General features: G+C 46.8%; 1 protein-coding gene across 2 annotated transcripts; it reads right to left on the bottom strand.

Moving 5' to 3' along the window:
* Positions 1-1,359: 1,359 nt before the first annotated feature.
* Positions 1,360-16,343, bottom strand: LOC309376877 (aflatoxin B1 aldehyde reductase member 2-like). 2 transcript variants are annotated; one of them, XM_081923792.1, is made up of 7 exons: positions 16,060-16,343; positions 6,713-6,900; positions 5,308-5,412; positions 4,026-4,122; positions 3,525-3,627; positions 2,610-2,739; positions 1,360-1,768 (listed from the first exon to the last, which is right to left on the bottom strand). In XM_081923792.1, exons 1-7 carry the CDS (start codon positions 16,274-16,276, stop codon positions 1,607-1,609), a joined length of 1,002 nt encoding a protein of 333 aa, XP_081779918.1. In that variant the 5' UTR covers positions 16,277-16,343; the 3' UTR covers positions 1,360-1,606. The 2 variants fall into 2 exon arrangements, with proteins under 2 accessions (XP_081779918.1, XP_081779917.1); XM_081923791.1 differs by lacking the exon at positions 16,060-16,343 and adding an exon at positions 10,153-10,455.
* Between the last annotated feature and the right edge of the window lie 3,084 nt (positions 16,344-19,427).

Below are 19,427 nucleotides of genomic sequence, written 5' to 3'. Positions count from 1 at the left end.
AGGATAACTGTGATGAGGATGACAACTAGGCAGGAGCAGGACTGTTCCTAGGGGACTAAACTGCTCATCTAAGGACTTTATTTATCGTATTTTTATATATAGATATAAACCTGTATGAAGAACTTTTAAAGTTTTGGTCTGTTTCCTTTACACACCCTTTAAAAAAACCCCAATTTGGATAAATCCAAGCTGTGCCCATAGTCTAGCAGAGCAGCTGCTTGGGCATGTAGAAGCCTTTATAGGAAAGGGCCTCAGCTCAGGGGTAGAGCATTTATTTTACAGTAGTACCTTGGGTTACAGACGCTTCAGGTTACAGACTCCGCTAACCCAGAAATAATACCTCGGGTTAAGAACTTTGCTTCAGGAAAAGAACAGAAATAGCACAGCGGCAGCAGCAGGAGGCCCCATTAGCTAAAGTGGTGCTTCAGGTTAAGAACAGTTTCAGGTTAAGAACGGACCTCCAGAACGAATTAAGATCTTAACCTGACGTACTACTGTATTGATTTCATAAAATTTATAAATCACTGGATTGTTAAAACAAGACCCAAAGAAACTCTAGTCTATTATTTTAACTTTTTTGGAAGTCTCTATTAAACACAGACTAAGGCTCACAGCTGGTGTCGGAGGAGACTCTTGAGAGTCCCATGGACTGCAAGAAGATCAAACCTCTCCATTCTGAAGGAAATCAGCCCTGAGTGCTCCCTGGAAGGACAGATCGTGAAGCTGAGGCTCCAATACTTTGGCCACCTCATGAGAAGAGAAGACTCCCTGGAAAAGACTCTGATGTTGGGAAAGATGGAGGGCACAAGGAGAAGGGGACGACAGAGGACAAGATGGCTGGACAGTGTTCTTAAAGCTACCAGCATGAGTTTGACCAAACTGCGGGAGGCAGTGGAAGACAGGAGTGCCTGGCGTGCTCTGGTCCTTGGGGTCACGAAGAGTCAGACACGACTAAACAACAAAACAGCAACAAGGCTCACAGCGTCTAGGTAGCCTTGTCTAAGCAAAAATGGTTTTAACAGGCACGAAAAGGTATAACGAAGATACCTGCCTGATATCAACAGTGTTAGAAGCATCTACTTGACATGCATTACAGTGGTACCTCAGGTTACATACGCTTCAGGTTACACACTCCGCTAACCCAGAAATAGTGCTTCAGGTTAAGAACTTTGCTTCAGGTTGAGAACAGAAATCGTGCTCCGGCGGCACAGCAGCAGCAGGAAGCCCCATTAGCTAAAGTGGTGCTTCAGGTTAAGAACACTTTCAGGTTAAGTACGGACCTCCGGAACGAATTAAGTACTTAACCCAAGGTACCACTGTACTTCTGTGGGGTGGGGAGCAAAGAAGAGAGCCAAAAGGTGCAACCAATATTTTTATTTTGAAGGGTGAAAGCCACTTTCAGGGACCCAGAAAATCTTGTTGCAGAAATCTTGCCAGGGAAAAGTGCTCTCTTGATCTAAGGCCACGGAGGTGTTGGCTTGGGTTTATTCCAAGGGAAAGGGAGGAATCTCTGAAGCAGAAGAGGGTGTTTGTAGCAAAACGAGAGTCCAGAGGTGTGGGGGTCTCCGATGGGTGCTCTCGTTTCTCCTGGAGGCTGCAGAAGCCTTCAGCGGAAGTAGCTGGGGCAGTCGTGGGCTGTGAGATGCCAAGCTTTCTCAAAGGCCTCGACCACGCCAGGCAGGAGGGGACCCTCCTCACTGCACTTGAGATTCTCCTGCAGTTGTTCCATGGTGGACATCCCAATGATCACAGCATCTCCAAGGTCAGCCTAGGGGGGGAAAGAGCAAGAAGAGGGAAAGGTGAACATTGGAAGACTCGGCTTACGAGGAAGGCCAAAGCTACAGCAAAATTAAAAGAACGTTTGGGATTTTTTATATGAAAAAAAGACGCCACATTTGGGGTATACAGTGGCACCTCAGTTTTCGAGCATCTCGGAAGCCAAACGTTTCAGTTTTTGAACACCGAAACCCCAGAAGTAAATGATTCCATTTTCGAACGTGCCTCAGAAGTCAAACAGCCCTGTTTAGGGAAGTTTTTAATGACTGATGTTTTAATGTATTTTTAATCATTTGTTGGAAGCCGCTCAGAGTGACTGCGGAAACCCAGCCAGATGGGTGGGGTATAAATATTATTATTATTATTATTATTATTATTATTAATATTACAGGTTTCCCCTTGACGCATCTTGCAGGGTGGTTGTGAGGATAAAAAATTGAGAGCAGGGAATATAAGTAGCAGATGTCACCTCCAGAATATTAGACCTACCAGAAGTCATTTTTTGATTCTGTTTTGGGAATACAGTGGTACCTCTGGTTAAGAACTTAATTCGTTCCGGAGGTCCGTTCTTAACCAGAAACTGTTCTTAACCTGAGGTACCACTTCCAACTAATGGGGCCTCCCGCTGCCACCACGCAGCCGCCGTGCGATTTCTGTTCTCATCCTGAAGCAAAGTTCTTAACCTGAGGTACTATTTTTGGGTTAGCGGAGTCTGTAACCTGAAATGTCTGTAACCCGAGGTACCACTGTAGAACAGTTTAGACCTGGCCTCAGACACACACACAAACTTCTTCCCCGTACCATACCGGGCTGGCAGAAAAGTTCACCATTACCTGCAGCTTTGAGTGATGATAGATCCAGCGCAGGGCAGCTGAAGTCAAGCTGGGTGTGTTTGAGCCATACGCCTCGTGGAGGGCTTTCTCGACCAAGTCCACCCCCTGGAAATGATGCTTCTTCCAATATCTGCAGAGTCGTTTAAAAATAAAAATAAAAATTAAGGTCATTTACATTCTGCATGTTTATATGTGTATATCTGAATGAATCTTACATAATAAGCAAAGCAAAATGGCAGTAGTAGATGGCAGTTACAATTGTATCAGGCCATCTAGTCCACATGCAGGATGTGAATACAGCACCTGGTGTTCAGAGGTAGACTGCCTCTGTGCCTAGAGGTTCCATTTAGTGCCATGGCTAACAAAATCACTCCCCTAACCCCGTATTAGGGGTGCAAGTGGCGCTGTCGTCTAAACCACAGAGCCTAGGACTTGCTGATCAGAAGGTTGGCGGTTCGAATCCCCGCTACGGGGTGAGCTCCCGTTGCTCGGTCCCTGTTCCTGCCAACCTAGCAGTTCAAAAGCACGTCAAAGTGCAAGTAGATAAATAGGTACCGCTCTGGCGGGAAAGTAAACGGTGTTTCCGTGCGCTGCTCTGGTTCGCCAGAAGCGGCTTAGTCATGCTGGTCACACGACCCGGAAGCTGTACGCCGGCTCCCTCAGCCAATAAAGCGAGATGAGTGTCGCAACCCCAGAGTTGTCCGCGACTGGACCTAACAGTCAGGGGTCCCTTTACCTTTAACCCCGTATTTATTGCTCTGACCTCTTTCCTCCAAAAAACAAGAACTGCTTCCCAACATTAGCAGTTTAATTTCTTGCCCCCGTGTTCAAGAAGCTAGCCTCTTTCTTACATCAACAGAACTGACTCGTCCCCTACCTTCAAGATGCAAGCCCCTTTTGCCATTTTAGACCCACCTGTCCCTGTAGATTTTGGCCCAGTCGTTGCCGAAAAACCTGCTAGCTGGCTGCTGGTTCGAGTCTTTGTCTTCGTACTTGTACCTCCCAGTCAGGAGCCCTCCTGCAAGAGGTGAAAGTGAACGCCCAAACGTAAGGGACTAGAACCTTATAAGCCAAGATGCCTCACTTAGGTCAATCCACTCTCTTTTCACCCCACAGCTAAAACTCCAGCACCTCTTTAGATTTCTGTCTGTTATTCTGCCCATAAAACAGCAACAACAACGCATCTCATAAATATGCATATTTTGTGCGAAGATCCGAAGACAGTTCACAACAGAAAAAATACAAAATAAGAACACAAAACGAAAACAAGACCAATACCCACAAAAAAACCCCACACACATTTAAAAACCAGAGATCAGCCTGAATGAAGAGAAACATTTTTGCCTGGTGCCTAAAGTTTTGCAGCCCTGCCACTGAAACCACCCCATTCCCTGCCATTCCTTGCCAGACCCGTACCAGCCAGCGGATTATATGCGTAGAATCGAATCCCAAAATGTCTAAGGCATGGCAGCAATTCGGTCTCCACTTGGCGCGTCGTAGCGTTGTACATGCCCTTTGGGAAAAAGACAGTAAAAAACAAAATTCATAAAGAAACCTTGGAGCAGACAGTTGTGTTGCAAAATCCCTTCTGCCCACTGGGAAACTGCCACTACTACAGGTGCCATCGAACATCCGTTCTGCATCTGTAAGAAACTGGTTGTTTATTGTGGCGGCACCTTTGGAACTCCCTGCCAATTGACATCGGGAGAAGGGAGGGGAGAGAGAGAGATTGTTCTCTTTCCAATTATGTTGTGGATTTTTGTGCTTTCATACATACTGTAAACTGCCCTACGAGCCTCGGATGAAGGGCAGTATAGATATCTAATAAATCACCAATATCATCAGGCACCAGTATTTCCCCAATGGGACACCTGCAAGTGAGATTCAAGCCCAAGAGCCCTCTCCCCTCCTGCAGTCTCTAGCAGTTGGTGTTCATCCAATAAAAACCATTTTTAAAAAAAAAAAAAATGGAAAATAGCTATTATGGAAATATGTATTCTAAACTACCTGCATAAGCCTTGCAGAACAGATACATTTTCAGCATGTGTTTAAAGGCTGGCACAGAAGGCACCTGTGGGCAGAGAATTCCACAGGACTGGGCCAATCAAGGCTTGGTTTATTGTCCAATAATAAAAACACGATGCAACACCAAACATTAAAAAGAAAAACCAGCAACACTTCTGCAGGGGTTTCAGTGACTGAGCTGGAATATAAGGGCTGAGCTGGAATATAAGGGCTGGGCTTCGTAGACTCAGTGCAGGGCTTTCCAATGCTACAATCCTATAATTCTAATAAGATAAGGGAACCCCTGACCATTAGGTCCAGTTGTGACCGACTCTGGGGTTGCGGTGCTCATCTCACTTTATTGGCCAAGGGAGCCGGCGTACAGCTGCCGGGTCATGTGGCCAGCATGACTAAGCCGCTTCTGGAAAACCAGAGCAGCGCACGGAAACGCCATTTACCTTCCTGCCGAAGCACCAACCTTCTGATCAGCAAGTCCTAGGCTCTATGGTTTAACCCACAGCGCCACCCGTGTCCCTTATGATTCTAATACACAGACTTAAACCATTACCAGCTTGGTCAATGGTCAAGAGTGATGGACGCTGAGAGTCCAGACACGTCTGGAGGGGCCACAGGTTGCCCAGCCCTGACCAAACACCTTGGGGAGAAGACCTCCATTCGTCCACCCAGCTCTCACCTGGTACACTGTTGGCAACACCCAGTTGTTGGTCTTGCAGATGCCATAGATTTCCGCCACCTGCCACGAGGCATAGTTGGAGAGACCCAGTTCCTTAAACTTCCCCTGTCGGAAGAAAAAAAAAAACAAATAAGCCCCTGTATTTTTAGCTCTATGTTCATAGACGGTCTTAAGACCAGAAGAGGAGGCTGGGTGCTGGATCAGACCAAAGGATCTGGTGGTTAAATGAGGACTAGGGACATGGGAGACCAGGGTTCAAATCCCCTCTCGGCCATGAATGGATGACTGTGGGAGACCAGTCACTGCCTCTTAGCCTCACATAAATTGGATTGGATTGGATTAAATTAAATTAATTAGGGGAGCAAGTAAGAACCATGTACAGTAGGCCCACAACCTGCATGGGGGTTGCGTTCCAGGGATAGCACCTAAAGCCAAAATCATGTGAGGTCAAAACCCATTAATTTCAATACCATGTAGGATCACCAAACTTATTTTTCCTGGTACCCCATCCTCTTTCTGCCCCCTTCTAATTTTATATGTGTGTGTGTGTGTGGCCGTAATGTACGCCACCCGGAGCTGCTTGGGATGAAAAAAGGTGGAATGTAAATGCAAATAAATAAATTAATTAAATCTGATTAATGGTCCCCCCCCCCCACACTGTTTGGGTGTTTCCTTGACATCAGAGCAAATGTAAGTGACTTAAACAGCGATGCAACTTTAGTTCAGATAGCAGACAAGAGCGAGACAAACAAGGTTTGTATTTGGCAGAAGGTGAACTGCAACAGAAAGGAAGCACGGCGGATTGTGCTGAATGAACGCCGGGTGGAATGGAACTCGTGACTTTTACACCCCCTCTTTGCTGGACAACAGTGTGGAATATTGCAGGCCTTGCATGTGTGTTATTTTAACTCGGGGATTGGAAGGCACCTTGATTTGTTTAGAAGGAAAAGGTAAAGGGACCCCTGACTGTTAGGTCCAGTTGTGGTTGACTCTGGGGTTGCGGCGCTCATCTCGCTTTATTGGCCGAGGGAGCCGGCATACAGCTTCCGGGTCATGTGGCCAGCATGACTAAGCCGCTTCTGGCGAACCAGAGCAGCGCACGGAAACGCCGTTTACCTTCCCGCCGGAGCGGTACCTATTTATCTACTTGCACTTGACGTGCTTTCAAACTGCCAGGTTGGCAGGAGCAGGGACCGAGAAACGGGAGCTCACCCCGTTGCGGGGATTCGAACCGCCGACCTTCTGATCTTAGGCTCTGTGGTTTAACCCACAGCGCCACCCGCGTCCCTTTTAGAAGGAAAGGGGGATACAAAAGCAGCACATCAAACACCAACTGGGAGGCCCAAATGAGTCGCCCAGTCATGAGAATCAGTCCCCCCCCCCCAGAAAACCCCAGTTTTTGCACCTCTCTGTGTAGCTCATTGCAGGCCTTCAGCGTCTCTTCCAGGGGGGTCTTGTGGTCGGGCATATGGAGGTAGAAGAGGTCGACACTCTTTGCCTGCAGCCTCTGGAGGGACGTCTCCAGTTGGGAGCGAACGCAATCAGCCTTCAGAGTATTGCCCTCCAATGGATTTGCCTTGGTGGCTACCTTGACTGGTGGGGAAGAAAGTACAGTGGTACCTCGGGTTACAGACGCTTCAGGTTACAGACTCCGCTAACCCAGAAATAGTACTTCGGGTTAAGAACTTTGCTTCAGGATGAGAACAGAATTAGCACCGTGGTGGCAGCGGGAGGCCCCATTTGCTAAAGTGGTACCTCAGGTTAAGAACAGTTTCAGGTTAAGAACGGACCTCCAGAACGAATTAAGTTCTTAACCCGAGGTACCACTGTAGAGCCTTACTGCAAAGACTGTGCACTGGTCAGCGTCCACTGATCTACACACATAAAACAAATTCACACACAGGCATCTTCCAAAAACCCACCCCAAACCCAGCCCTTTTGTGAAACATAAACGCCATCTCCAACTCCTCGAAAGATTCCATCAATGGTGTCTCTGAAAATCTGTACAAATCACTTGGGAAGACAGGCAAACTAATGCCAGTGTCTTGGAAGAAACAAAGATCACCAGTGTCAAAGCAATTGATTCTTCAACATCAACTTCGTTGGACTGGTCATGTTGTGCAGATGCCTGATTATCATCTTCCAAAGCAACTACTCTATTCCGAACTTAAAAATGGAAAGTGTAATGCCGGTGGTCAACAAAAGAGGTTTAAAGACCCTCTCCAGGCAAATGTAAAAAAGTGTAGGATAAACATTGACAACTGGGAAACATTGGCCTGCGAGCGCTCCAGTTGGAGAACAGCCTTTACCAAAAGTGTCATGGGCTTTGAAGACACTCGCACTCAGGACGCAAGGGAGAAACGTGCTAAGAGGAAGGCACGCTTGGCAAACCCTCACTGTGATCAACTCCTGCCTGGAAACCCAGGTCCCCACTGTGGAAGGACGTGTGGATCCAGAATTGGCCTCCACAGTAACTTACGGACTCACTTTTAAAATCGTGTTCATGGAAGACAATCTTACTAGGCTATGAGTGATCGCCAAAGATGATGATGATCAGGGAAAAAAAGGAACTCTGACTGCATTCTGTAAAGGTAAAGGTAAAGGGACCCCTGACCATTAGGTCCAGTCATGGCTGACTCTGGGGTTGTGGCGCTCATCTTGCTTTATTGGCTGAAGAAGCCAGCATACAGCTTCCAGGTCATGTGGCCAGCATGACTAAGCCGCTTGTAGCCAATCAGAGCAGCGCATGGAAACGCCGTTTACCTTCCCTCTGGAGTGGTACCTATTTATCTACTTGCACTTTGACGTGCTTTCGAACTGCTAGGTTGGCAGGAGCAGGGACCAAGCAACGGGAGCTCACCCCGTCGCGGGGATTTGAACCACCGACCTTCTGATCGGCAAGCCCTAGGCTCTGTGGTTTAACCCACAGCGCCACCCGCGTCATTCTGTAAAGAGGAGCCCCCAAAACCAGGATGAGGAGCAAACAAATATTAACAAGGCAGGCAGAGCCAAATACAGCCCAGCAAGTCTGTCTATCTTTACCCGCCAGGCTCTCCCCAAGCCACACCCCTCCCCACAGGCCACACCCCCAACGGACCTGCTCTCAGGCTTCGTGTGATGGTCACCCGACCTTGAACTCTGACCGTGCCTCTTCCTTGCCTGGATGGCGGACAGAGATTGTAAGTGTAGGAAACTAGTCTAGTGCCCAAAGCTAAAATTTGCATCCATTGCTCTGCCCACTTCCCCCTCTGGCCCTGCCCATCCCTTGCATCTGGCCCCCGGAAGGCTGCACAGAAGGAAAAGTGGCCCTTGGGCCGTTAAAGGCTTTTTCACCCCCTACGCCCTAATAATAAGCAGTACACTTGGGAGAATCTGAAATCAAGCCTTAGGAGTAAAGGCTGAGGGAGCTAGGAATGTTTAGCTTGGGAAAGAGGAGACTGATGGGGTAGCCATCTTCAAATACCTAAAGGGCTGTCAAATGGAAGAGGGAACATGCTTGTTTTCTCCTGCTCTGGAGGGTAGGACTCGAACCAGGGGCTTTCTTGTAGGGAGATTCCAACTAAACATCAGAAAAAACTTTCTGTCTGTTAAGAGCTGTTTGACAGTGGAACAGACTCCCCTGGACGGTGGGGGACTCTCCTTCCTTGGAGGTTTTTAAGAAGAGGTTGGATGGCCATCTGCCATGGATGCTTTAGTTGAGATGCCTGCACTGAAGGCGGGTTGGACTAGATGACCCTCGGGGTCCCTTCCAGCTTCCATAATTCTATGTTCAAACTTCCTTTCCCTTCTGAAGCTGCTTAGCAACTCCAAGTGGCCTCCAGATTAGGTGTGAAGGCTTTCAGTATCATCAGGGATCTTTGCAAACTCGGAGGAGACTTTTGACCACTTGAATAAAGGCAAGGGTTTTAATGGTGCCGACAGCCCTTTGGATTGATATCCAGCCCTTTGAGTTGTTGAATAACCAGATTATCAACCCTCTGAGGCAATAAATTTGAGAGCAGAGCAAGACCAAAAGATGCAGGGATCATGTTGCTAATGGGCCTGGTTGGTGGAGGAACCCAATTAAGAAACTAGTGTGGGGAAGCAACTGGTCTGTTTTTGAGCTTCAGTGGGCAAGGCTGCACCCAGAGATGGGGAATCTATGTTTCAAGTCTGGGGTGGCCTTCCAGATGTTGCTGGAACAACCAATGAAAATTAAGAAAATGAAGGCCAAACTATAAGATTAAGAAGGCCAAACTATATAAATAGTTTATATAATTTATATAATTTATATAATTTATATAAATTAAGAAGGCCAAACTATAAAAGACAAAGAATGAGGACAGATGAGCATGCGTTAAAAATGGGGGTGGGTGGAGTTGGATTAGTTTTGACTGCATGGAAAGGGTAGGGAGGTAGGAGAGAGAAATGCACTCTGCACATGCTCAAATGCACCGTTGCTCTGTTGTTGCTGCTGTTTTGCAGGCTGGTCTAGGCAGGAGACGACCCCCCCCCCAACCTCAGCATGTCATAGGAAGCCAGACCACTGGTCCACCGAGCCCAGTTACGTCTACACTGACCGGCAGCAGCTCTCCAGGGTTTCAGGCACGGTGCATTCCTAGCCCAACCCTGAGATGCCCGTGGGAACTGAATTGCATGATGCAAGGCAGACGCTCTCCCCTTCCAGCCAGGACTCCTATGGGCGCGTCTGCAAAACGGAACTCGATTCGAATCCTGCTGAAGCTCCGCTGAGCTCGGGTGAGAGTTCGCGGCGACGTGTAAATGCGTGCCAGGCACTCTGCATGCGCCCAGAGGAACCGTTGCCGGCCAGCTGGGCTCGACAACGCCTATAGCAGCCCGACCCACCTGCAGCCGCAGCCTTGGGTTCAGCCACCAGCCAGGCGCCCAGGATCCGCTCCGACTCGCCCCCCGCGTACATATGCGCGGTATCCACCTCGCAGTGCCCGCGGGCCAGGAACGCGCGCAGCATGGCCCCGCTGGCCGCCGCGTCTGCCCTGCGCCCGAACTCCATGGTGCCCAGCACCGAGCGCACCCCGCTACTCTGTCCGCGTAGTCCCGACATCCCGGCGGCTGCAGCAGCTCGATCTGCCTCTGGCAGAACTCGAACTCGCCACCAGGTCCTGGGCAAAGGCAATCGCATCACCACTGTCTGCGCATGCGTCAGCCCCTCCTTTCCACTCCTGCCCCCTTCCAGGAGAAGGGACCGTCTCTAATTTCCTGATTCCAGAAGCGAAGGAAGAGCCTTGCCGGATAAATTCGGGTCCCTTATCCTGCCATGTCCTGTATATTGTCTCCCTGCTTATTTAACTTATAGGTAGAATTTAACATGCGGAAGGCTGGGCTGAGTGAATCCCAAGCCAGAATTAAGATTGCCGGAAGAAATATCAACAACCTCAGATATGCAGATGACACAACATTGATGGCAGAAAGTGAGGACGAATTAAAGATCCTTTTAATGAGGGTGAAAGAGGAGAGCGCAAAATATGGTCTGAAGCTCAACATCAAAAAAAACGAAGATCATGGCCACTGGTCCCATCACCTCCTGGCAAATAGAAGGGGAAGAAATGGAGGCAGTGAGAGATTTCACTTTCTTGGGCTCCATGATCACTGCAGATGGTGACAGCAGCCATGAAATTAAAAGACGCCTGCTTCTTGGGAGAAGGGCAATGACAGGCCTAGACAGCATCTTGAGAAGTAGAGACATCACCTTGCCAACAAAGGTTCGTATAGTTAAAGCTATGGCTTTCCCAGTAGTGATGTATGGAAGTGAGAGCTGGACCATAAAGAAGGCTGATCGCCGAAGAATTGATGCTTTTGAATTATGGTGCTGGAGGAGACTCTTGAGAGTCCCATAGACTGCAAGAAGATCAAACCTATCCATTCTGAAGGAAATCAGCCCTGAGTGTTCACTGGAAGGACAGATCCTGAAGCTGAGACTCCAATACTTTGGCCACCTCATGAGAAGAGAAGACTCCCTGGAAAAGACCCTGATGTTGGGAAAGATGGAGGGCACAAGGAGAAGGGGACGACAGAGGACGAGATGGTTGGACAGTGTTCTCGAAGCTACCAACATGAGTTTGACCAAACTGCAGGAGGCAGTGGAAGACAGGAGTGCCTGGCGTGCTCTGGTCCAGGGGGTCACGAAGAGTCGGGCATGACTAAACAACAACAAATCCTGCCATGTCATTTTAACCTTCGTTGGTTTGTTTTATTGATTGCATTTCCATCCCATCTTTTCCTCCAAGGAGCTCAATGTTTCTCCCTGCTGTTCCTCATTTAATCCTAGCAACAGCCCTGCCAGGTAGACTTAGCCAAGACTCAATATGGAACAAATAATTTGGTTAATATGTCATTGGTTGTCCCTGTTTTAAAACTGCTGGCTGATAAATTTATCTGTAGGCTCATAGATTCTGTGCCCGTTTCTTCTCGAGCTTTAGATTTTCTTTGGCACTTTTTAGTAAACGTTTTGCATAGTTTGGATATCAACCGTTTAGGGAGAGGTTTTCGTCAGTCAAGTGGCATTTTAAAACTGGCAAATATATAGATAACAACCACAGAAATCACTGGCGAACAAGGGGCATCCATCAAGGCCACAAGCAGAAAAAAGCAACAGCCTGCTGGATCAAGCCAACAGGGCAGCATCCTGTTCTCACAGTGGACATTATGGGATGCTCAAAAGCATGACTGCAATGCAAAGGCACTCTCCCTTCCTCTGGTTTCCAGCGACTGGTATTTAGGAACATTACTGCTTCCAACTGAATGGACCTAAGTTATCCTTGTCTAGTAACTTTGGTCGGTCTACTCCGAGTAGGACTAGCATTGGATTCAAGCCCCCACCTTGAACTCCTCTGGAGGAAAATTACGGTAGGCTAGGAATGACTTTTTAAAAAAGGCCTAATGACGAGGAGGAGTAGGGAAGCCTTCAGAGAGGGGAAACGCTCTGTGCACGCTCAGAGGCACTGTTTTTACAATCTCCCTCAATTGCCATCACTGTTTAGCGTAATACTGTAACAGAACGGTAGGTCTGCGCCCAAAATGCTTACTAAAAGCTGGGAATGTAAGAAAGCAAAAAGCTTCTGGGAAATGATATATAATGAGATGAAAAAGATGTTGAAATATACATTTATTTAAAAAAAACAGAAACATTTCTACTTGGCATTGTAGGGGAGGATATTAATAGACAGGATAATAAACTGTTTTTATATGCAATAACGGCAGCAAGAGCACTATTGGCACAGAAATGGAAACAAGAAGAATTATTGACGAAAGAGGAATGGCAGGCGAAATTAATGGACTATGCAGAATTAGACAAGATGACAGGAAGGATTTGAAACGTGCGGGATCAGAGTTTCTCAGAGGACTGGAGTAAATATGTGAACTATTTGAAAAGCAATTGTAATCAACAGATTACGCTAGTAGGATTGCAAGAAGTTTTGTAAGGAGAACTATGTGAAATATTGCAGAGAAAAGTTGAAGTATTGCAGAGAAAAGTTGAAATATTGCAGAGAAAAGTATGAACAGAATTATTAATGAAGGACTATTAAAAGTAATAGTGAAATTAATGAAATGCAGATTAAATGATAAAGATTGAAAAACTTTCAGATGTGGTTGATGGAAGTCCAAAACACTGAATAAGACAAGAAAATATGTTGTATGTTTTTTGGAAATTTCATGTAAAAATTAATAAAAATATATTTTTTAAAAAAGAGCTTACTAAAAGCTGGCCGTGGGTTCTACAGTGTTGGCAAGGTGACTCAAGAAGGTGACTTGGAGGCTACCTTGACTGGTGGAGAAAAGGACGTGATAAGGGAACAAAACAAACCTGAGCTCCTGCCAGACACAGGCAAGGAGGGTGTATGAAATTATCAGAAACTCCAGGGCCTTGGGCTACATGCGGCCCTCCTGACCTGCCTATCTTGCCCTTGGGATGGTTCCTAAGCCACATCTCTTAATGGCTCTGATTTGAACCCTCCTCAGGTGTTGGAAAATGTCCTTGAAGTCTGGCAATACACCTCGCTTGCTTGGATTGCAGAAAAAGGTTCCCCCCCCCCACTCACCCTGCCATATTGGATCACAGATTCACAGAATGGTAAAGTTGGAAGGGATCCCAGGTATACTGCCACTGACTGTGGAAGTTCTATCTCATAGCTCAAAGCTGCAGGTAGACCCATCCCCAAATTGTAACAACCATTATTTTTGTATGCCACAACTGCTGCTCAAATCTTGTTGTTGTTTAGTCATTTAGTCGTGTCCGACTCTTCGTGACCCCATGGACCAGAGCACGCCAGGCATTCCTGTCTTCCACTGCCTCCTGCAGTTTGGTCAAACTCATGCTGGTAGCTTCGAGAACACTGTCCAACCATCTCGTCCTCTGTCGTCCCCTTCTCCTTGTGCCCTCCATCTTTCCCAACATCAGGGTCTTTTCCAGGGAGTCTTCTCTTCTCAGGAGGTGGTCAAAGTATTGGAGCCTCAGCTTCAGGATCTGTCCTTCCAGTGAGCACTCGGCTGATTTCCTTCAGAATGGAGAGGTTTGATCTTCTTGCAGCCCATGGGACTCTCAAGAGTCTCCTCCAACACCAGAATTCAAAAGCATCAATTCTTCGGCGATCAGCCTTCTTTATGGTACAGCTCTCACTTCCATACATCACTACTGGGAAAACCATAGCTTTAACTATACGGACCTTTGTCGGCAAGGTGATGTCTCTGCTTTTTAAGATGCTCTCTAGGTTTGTCATTGCTCGAATCTTACTAGATAAAAAGTGGAAAATGCAAGAAGTACCAACTGTGGAAGAATGGCAGATGAAGAGGATGGATTTTTCAGAGCTAGCCGACCTGACCGGAAGAGTCCGCGACCAGAAGGAGGAAGAGTATTAGGAAGAACGGACAAAATTTCAGTTAAATATGTTAAGTTAAATTAATTGGAAAAAGCTTGCAATTACCAGATAGGTTTAGCATTTAAATATGTAATGTGTTGAATTAATATGTTTAATGCTGAATTGGTAAGAAAGATGTTAAGTGATTAAGTTTATAAGAATTATGATTTGGACAACCGTTAAAATGATTTGCACTGAAATTCAACTAGGGGGATACGAGGAAGTCACTTAACAATGTTAATAAGACTAGTTTTAATAAGGTTATGATTTATGTTTGTTTGTATGTTTGTGTGCTTACAATTTTGTGAAAATAAATAAAACAAATTGGGGGGGGGGGAATTGTAAGAACCGTCCTGGATCAGACCAACCCTGTCCATTAGCTCTTTTTAACCCGTTCATAAATGGTCTGGATTTAGGTTTACCAAATTGTTCATGGATGGCAAGGAGCCCCAAAAAGGATCTCTCCATACTGGGCAAATGAGCAGTAAAATAGCAATTAACAAAGAAGAAGAAAAGTACATTTCCCCTCCATTTCCTAGACGAAGGCCATAATACAAGTGAGCCTCAGATCAGCCCAGCTCTGTGCATGTGCAGAGTGCTTTCCCTTCTCAGGCCCCTAAGCAAGCCTTTGCCGCACTAACAGGAGATTTTGTCAGCTGGACTAAAGGTAACAATGCAAACGGTCCTTTTGATTTGCAGGTTGTTGATTAACCAGATGACCAACCCTGGAAAGAAAAAAACAGTAAGAGCAAAGGTTGAAAGCGGGTGGAATTCTCCTGCTAATGCACCTGCTTGCTGCAGAAATCTAAGTGGAACTGGGGGGGGGGGAGCAACTGGTTCATATTTAAATGACTGCGCTCCCTGGGAAAGGGACACCCAGAGCTGGGACACTTCCATGGCCTTTCAGATGTCACTGAATTCACAATTTAACTCCAGAATTTGCAGCACTCCATGATCTCTCATTTGGGACACGGGTGGCGCTGTGGGTTAAACCACAGAGCCTAGGGCTTGCCGATCAGAAGGTTGGCGGTTCGAATCCCCATGACGGGGTGAGCTCCCGTTGTGCGGTCCCTGCTCCTGCCAACCTAGCAGTTCGAAAGCACGTCAAAGTGCAAGTAGATAAATAGGTACCACTCCAGCAGGAAGGTAAACGGCGTTTCCGTAGCTGTACGCCGGCTCCCTCGGCCAATAAAGTGAGATGAGCGCCGCAACCCCAGAGTTGGTCACGACTGGACCCAATGGTCAGGGGTTTCTTTACCCTTATGATCTCTCACTATTCCTGATCATCATCCAGGCGGGTTGGGGATGAAGGGGGCTGGTGCCAGAGAACATTTGCAGAGCAGCAGGCCGGTATCTCCCCCATTTCTGGAATCTAGATTAACGGGGGGGGGGATTTATTTAGGGAGGAATGAGGGTAGATCACCTTTGACTGCATTGAAAGGGTTGGGGGTAGGAGAAGGGAGAGATGCACTCCACACATGCTCAAACGCACCATTGCTTGGTTGTTGATTTTTTGCAGGCTGGACTAGATAGACGACAACAACAGATCCTAGGAAACTACCTTACTGAGCTCCATTGGTCCATCAAACTCTGGATTGTCTACACTGACTGGCAGCAGCAGCTGCTCTCCAGGGTTTCAGGCAAGGCACACAGACCTGCAGCATTAACCGGGACCTTCTGCTTGAATGCAAAACCTGCGCTGAGAGTCAGCCCTTCTGAGCGTGTGCACAGAACTCGATTCGGATCTAGATCAGACTCCGGTGATTACTCGCGGCTCTGTGTGTGTGTGGCACTCTGCATGCGCTCAGAGGAACCGTTGCTGACCTGCTGGACGTCTAGAGCAGCCTTCGTCTCCGGCTCCCCCATTCCACCGACCCACCTGCCGCCGCAGCCTTGGGTTCAGCTGCCAACCAGGCGCCCAGGATCCGCTCCGACTCGCCCCCCGCGTAAATATGCGCGGTATCCAGCTCGCAGTGCCCGCGGGCCAGGAACGCGCGCAGCATCGCCCCGCTGGCCGCCGCGTCTGCCCTGCGCCCGAACTCCATGGTGCCCAGCACCGAGCGCACCCCTCGGCTCTGCCCGCGTAGCCCCGACATCCCGGCGGCTGCAGCAACAGATCGATCTGCCTCCGGCTGGACTCGAACTCGCCACCAGCTGGGAAACAGCTTTTTAAAGCACGCGTGACGCCACGCCTTCCCTTCCCAGGTAAGGGGCCGTCTCAAAATTCCTGCAATGTCTTTTTAGAGCATGCCATTTTGCAGCATGTCGTTTTGTATGCTTGTTTTAAAAGGGCTGGTTTCAAGCAGCGCCTTCAGTCAGAGTGTCCTGCTAAGGTCTGGGAGACCTGGGTTCAAATCCTCACTGGGCTATGAACTCGCATAGGTGCGACCTTGTGCCGGTCACTACTGTCTATCTCAGCCTAACCTACCTCTCAGGGTTGTTGTGGGGATTAAATGAGGAGGGAGGGAGAACTGTGTCAGCCAATGCTTTTGAGCAACTTGGAGAAAAATGGTAGGATATAGATTTCGACTCCCTCAGGAGGTTGAGGGCTCTCCTTCCTTGGAGTTTGTTTTTTAGCAGAGATTGGATGGCCATCTGCCACGGATGCTTTAGTCGAGATTCCTGCATAGCAGGGGGTTGGTCTAGATGACTCTAGGGGTCCCTTCCAACTCCACGATTCTATGAAATGCATAACAGATCTTATGGGGGACTCTCCATCACTGGACTTTTTTTAAAACTTTATTGCAAACGATTTACATATAACAACACAAAGACAATATCTCAATGACAATAAACATTAACGATGCAAGTAATGGACTACATGGAAATAGCGGAAATGACTGGCAGAATCCGAGACCAGGGAGAAGAGTTGGTGGAAGAAGATTGGAGGAAATTTAAAATCTATCTACAGAAACATTGTAAAATTTTTGAATGTTAATGACATTGAAATGAACTGAAGGGGTTCTAGCAACAAGGTAAAAAATAAGATTGGATTGATAATAGATAAATTAATTGGATATGGATTTGCTGAACTAATTTCTAAAAGGGATACAAAAAAGGGAGATGTGAGGAAGTCAGGAAAATAAGTGAATCAAAGATGAGAAATTAAAAAGAGGGATTCTTGTGTTTTCTTTTAAATATGTTTTTTTTTCTTTCCTGTTATTCTTTTTCTCTAAGTTAAATTTTTGTATTTTTTGTATTTTATAACTTTGTGTATGTGTTTTTTCTTTTTTCCGTTTGTTGTTATTCCTAAAACTTAATAAAATATTACTTAAAAAAAAAAAGACAATAAACATTAACTAACAACACATCTTCTAACCTAAGGCCCAGGGCCCGGATGTGGCCCAATCGCCTTCTCAATCCAGCGCGCGGACGGTCTGGGAATCAGTGTGTTTCTACATGAGTAGAATGTATCCCTGCTCACAAGTGTGATTTTTCCTTTAGCTGTTTTTTCAGTATGCAAAATGCTGATGGCCCTCATGTCAGCTGTCCAGATCCCAGAAAAAGTGCTTTGCAAGAGTAGCTGCTTTGGACAGTGCCCAGGTTAGGGAGGGGTGGGTTTGAAAGAGATGAGGGATTTCCCTAGACATTTGGGTCCAGGCTGGTAGTTAGAGATACACTACCCCTGAACTTGGAGGCTCCATTAAGCCCCAGTGGCAAATAGTTGTACTGGCTTGCATCCAATGTTAAGAGTAGACCAGGGGTAGGCAACCTAAGGCCCGGGGGCCAGATGCGGCCCAACTGCCTTCTCAATCCAGCCCGCAGACGGTCCGGGAATCAGCGTGTTTTTACATGAGTAGAATGTGTCCTTTTATTTAAAATGCATCTCTGGGTTATTTGTGGGGCATAGGAATTCGTTCACTCCCCCCCTCCCCAATATAGTCCGGCCCACCACATGGTCTGAGGGATGGCTGACCTCTGGTCTAACATCACACACATTTTTTAGTTCCAATTCACCTCATTGTGCTTTCGACAAATTCTTAACCTTTACGCTATTCCTGTTAATCTGTTACATATCCAGAAAATGTTATACATTTATAAAGGTAAAGGGACCCCTGACCATTAGGTCCAGTCGCAGACAACTCTGAGGTTGTGGCGCTCATCTCAAGCTTTATACAGCTTCCGGGTCATGTGGCCAGCATGACTAAACTGCTTCTGGCGAACCAGAGCAGCTCATGGAAACGCCGTTTTGCCTTCCCGCTGGAGTGGTACCTATTTATCTACTTGCACTTCATGCTTTCAAACTGCTAGGTTGGCAGGAGCTGGGACCGAGCAACAGGAGCTCACCCCATCACAAGGATTCGAACCGCCTGTCTCCTGATCTGCAAGCCCTAGGCTTTGTGTTTTAACCCATAGCACCACCCAAGTCCCTTTTACATTCATAGTTACCCTTAATATTCAAGATTCAGTCTAGACCTGTCAGGAGATTTGCATTTTCACAATATTGTTTTAGATATTCTTTAGATGTTATCCATTCTTTACACACTTTCTGGTTGGAGTTTCCTCTTATTCTCCCAGTCATTTTCACAATTTCCAAGTATTCTATCATCTTCACCTGCCAGTCAAGCTTTGTAGGAATTAAGTCACATTTCCAGTGTTTTGCTACTAAAATTCTAGCCGCCGTAGTTGCATACATAAAGATGGTTCTAAAGTTTTTTGGGATTTCACTGGAAGGTTTTAAGCAGAGGTTGGATGGCCGTCTATCAGGGATGCTTTAGTTGAGATTCCTGCATTTCAAAGGGTTGGACTAGATTACCCTCAGGAGTCCCCTTAACCAACTCTACAATTACAGTGATACCTTGGGTTAAGAACTTAATTAATTCTGGAGGTCCGTTCTTAACCTGAAACTGTTCTTAACCTGAGACACCACTTTAGCTAATGGGGCCTCCCGCTGCCGTGTGATTTCTGTTCTCATCCTGAAGCAAAGTTCTTAACCTGAGGTACTATTTCTGGGTTAGCGGAGTCTGTAACCTGAAGCATATGTAACCCGAGGTACCACTGTATTGTAATGTGTTTTCTTTTGTGTGCTTTTCTTTCTTTTTTCTATGTTATATTTGTCAGGACTGTGAAAAACTTAATAAAAAATGTTTGGGGAAAAAATTCTAGTCACCCTAGTTGCATACATAAAGATGGTTCTAAAGTTTTTAAGCAGAGGTTGGATGGCTGTCTATCAGGGATGCTTTAGTTGAGATTCCTGCATTGCGGGGGGGGGGGTGTTGGACTAGGGATCCCCTTGACCAACTCTAC

This window comes from Podarcis melisellensis (assembly GCF_964234715.1).
Source record: "Podarcis melisellensis genome assembly, chromosome: 8".
Taxonomy (NCBI): domain Eukaryota; kingdom Metazoa; phylum Chordata; class Lepidosauria; order Squamata; family Lacertidae; genus Podarcis; species Podarcis melisellensis.
The sequence above is the reverse complement of the archived record's forward strand: the minus strand, read 5'-3'. Positions and strand labels throughout refer to the sequence as shown.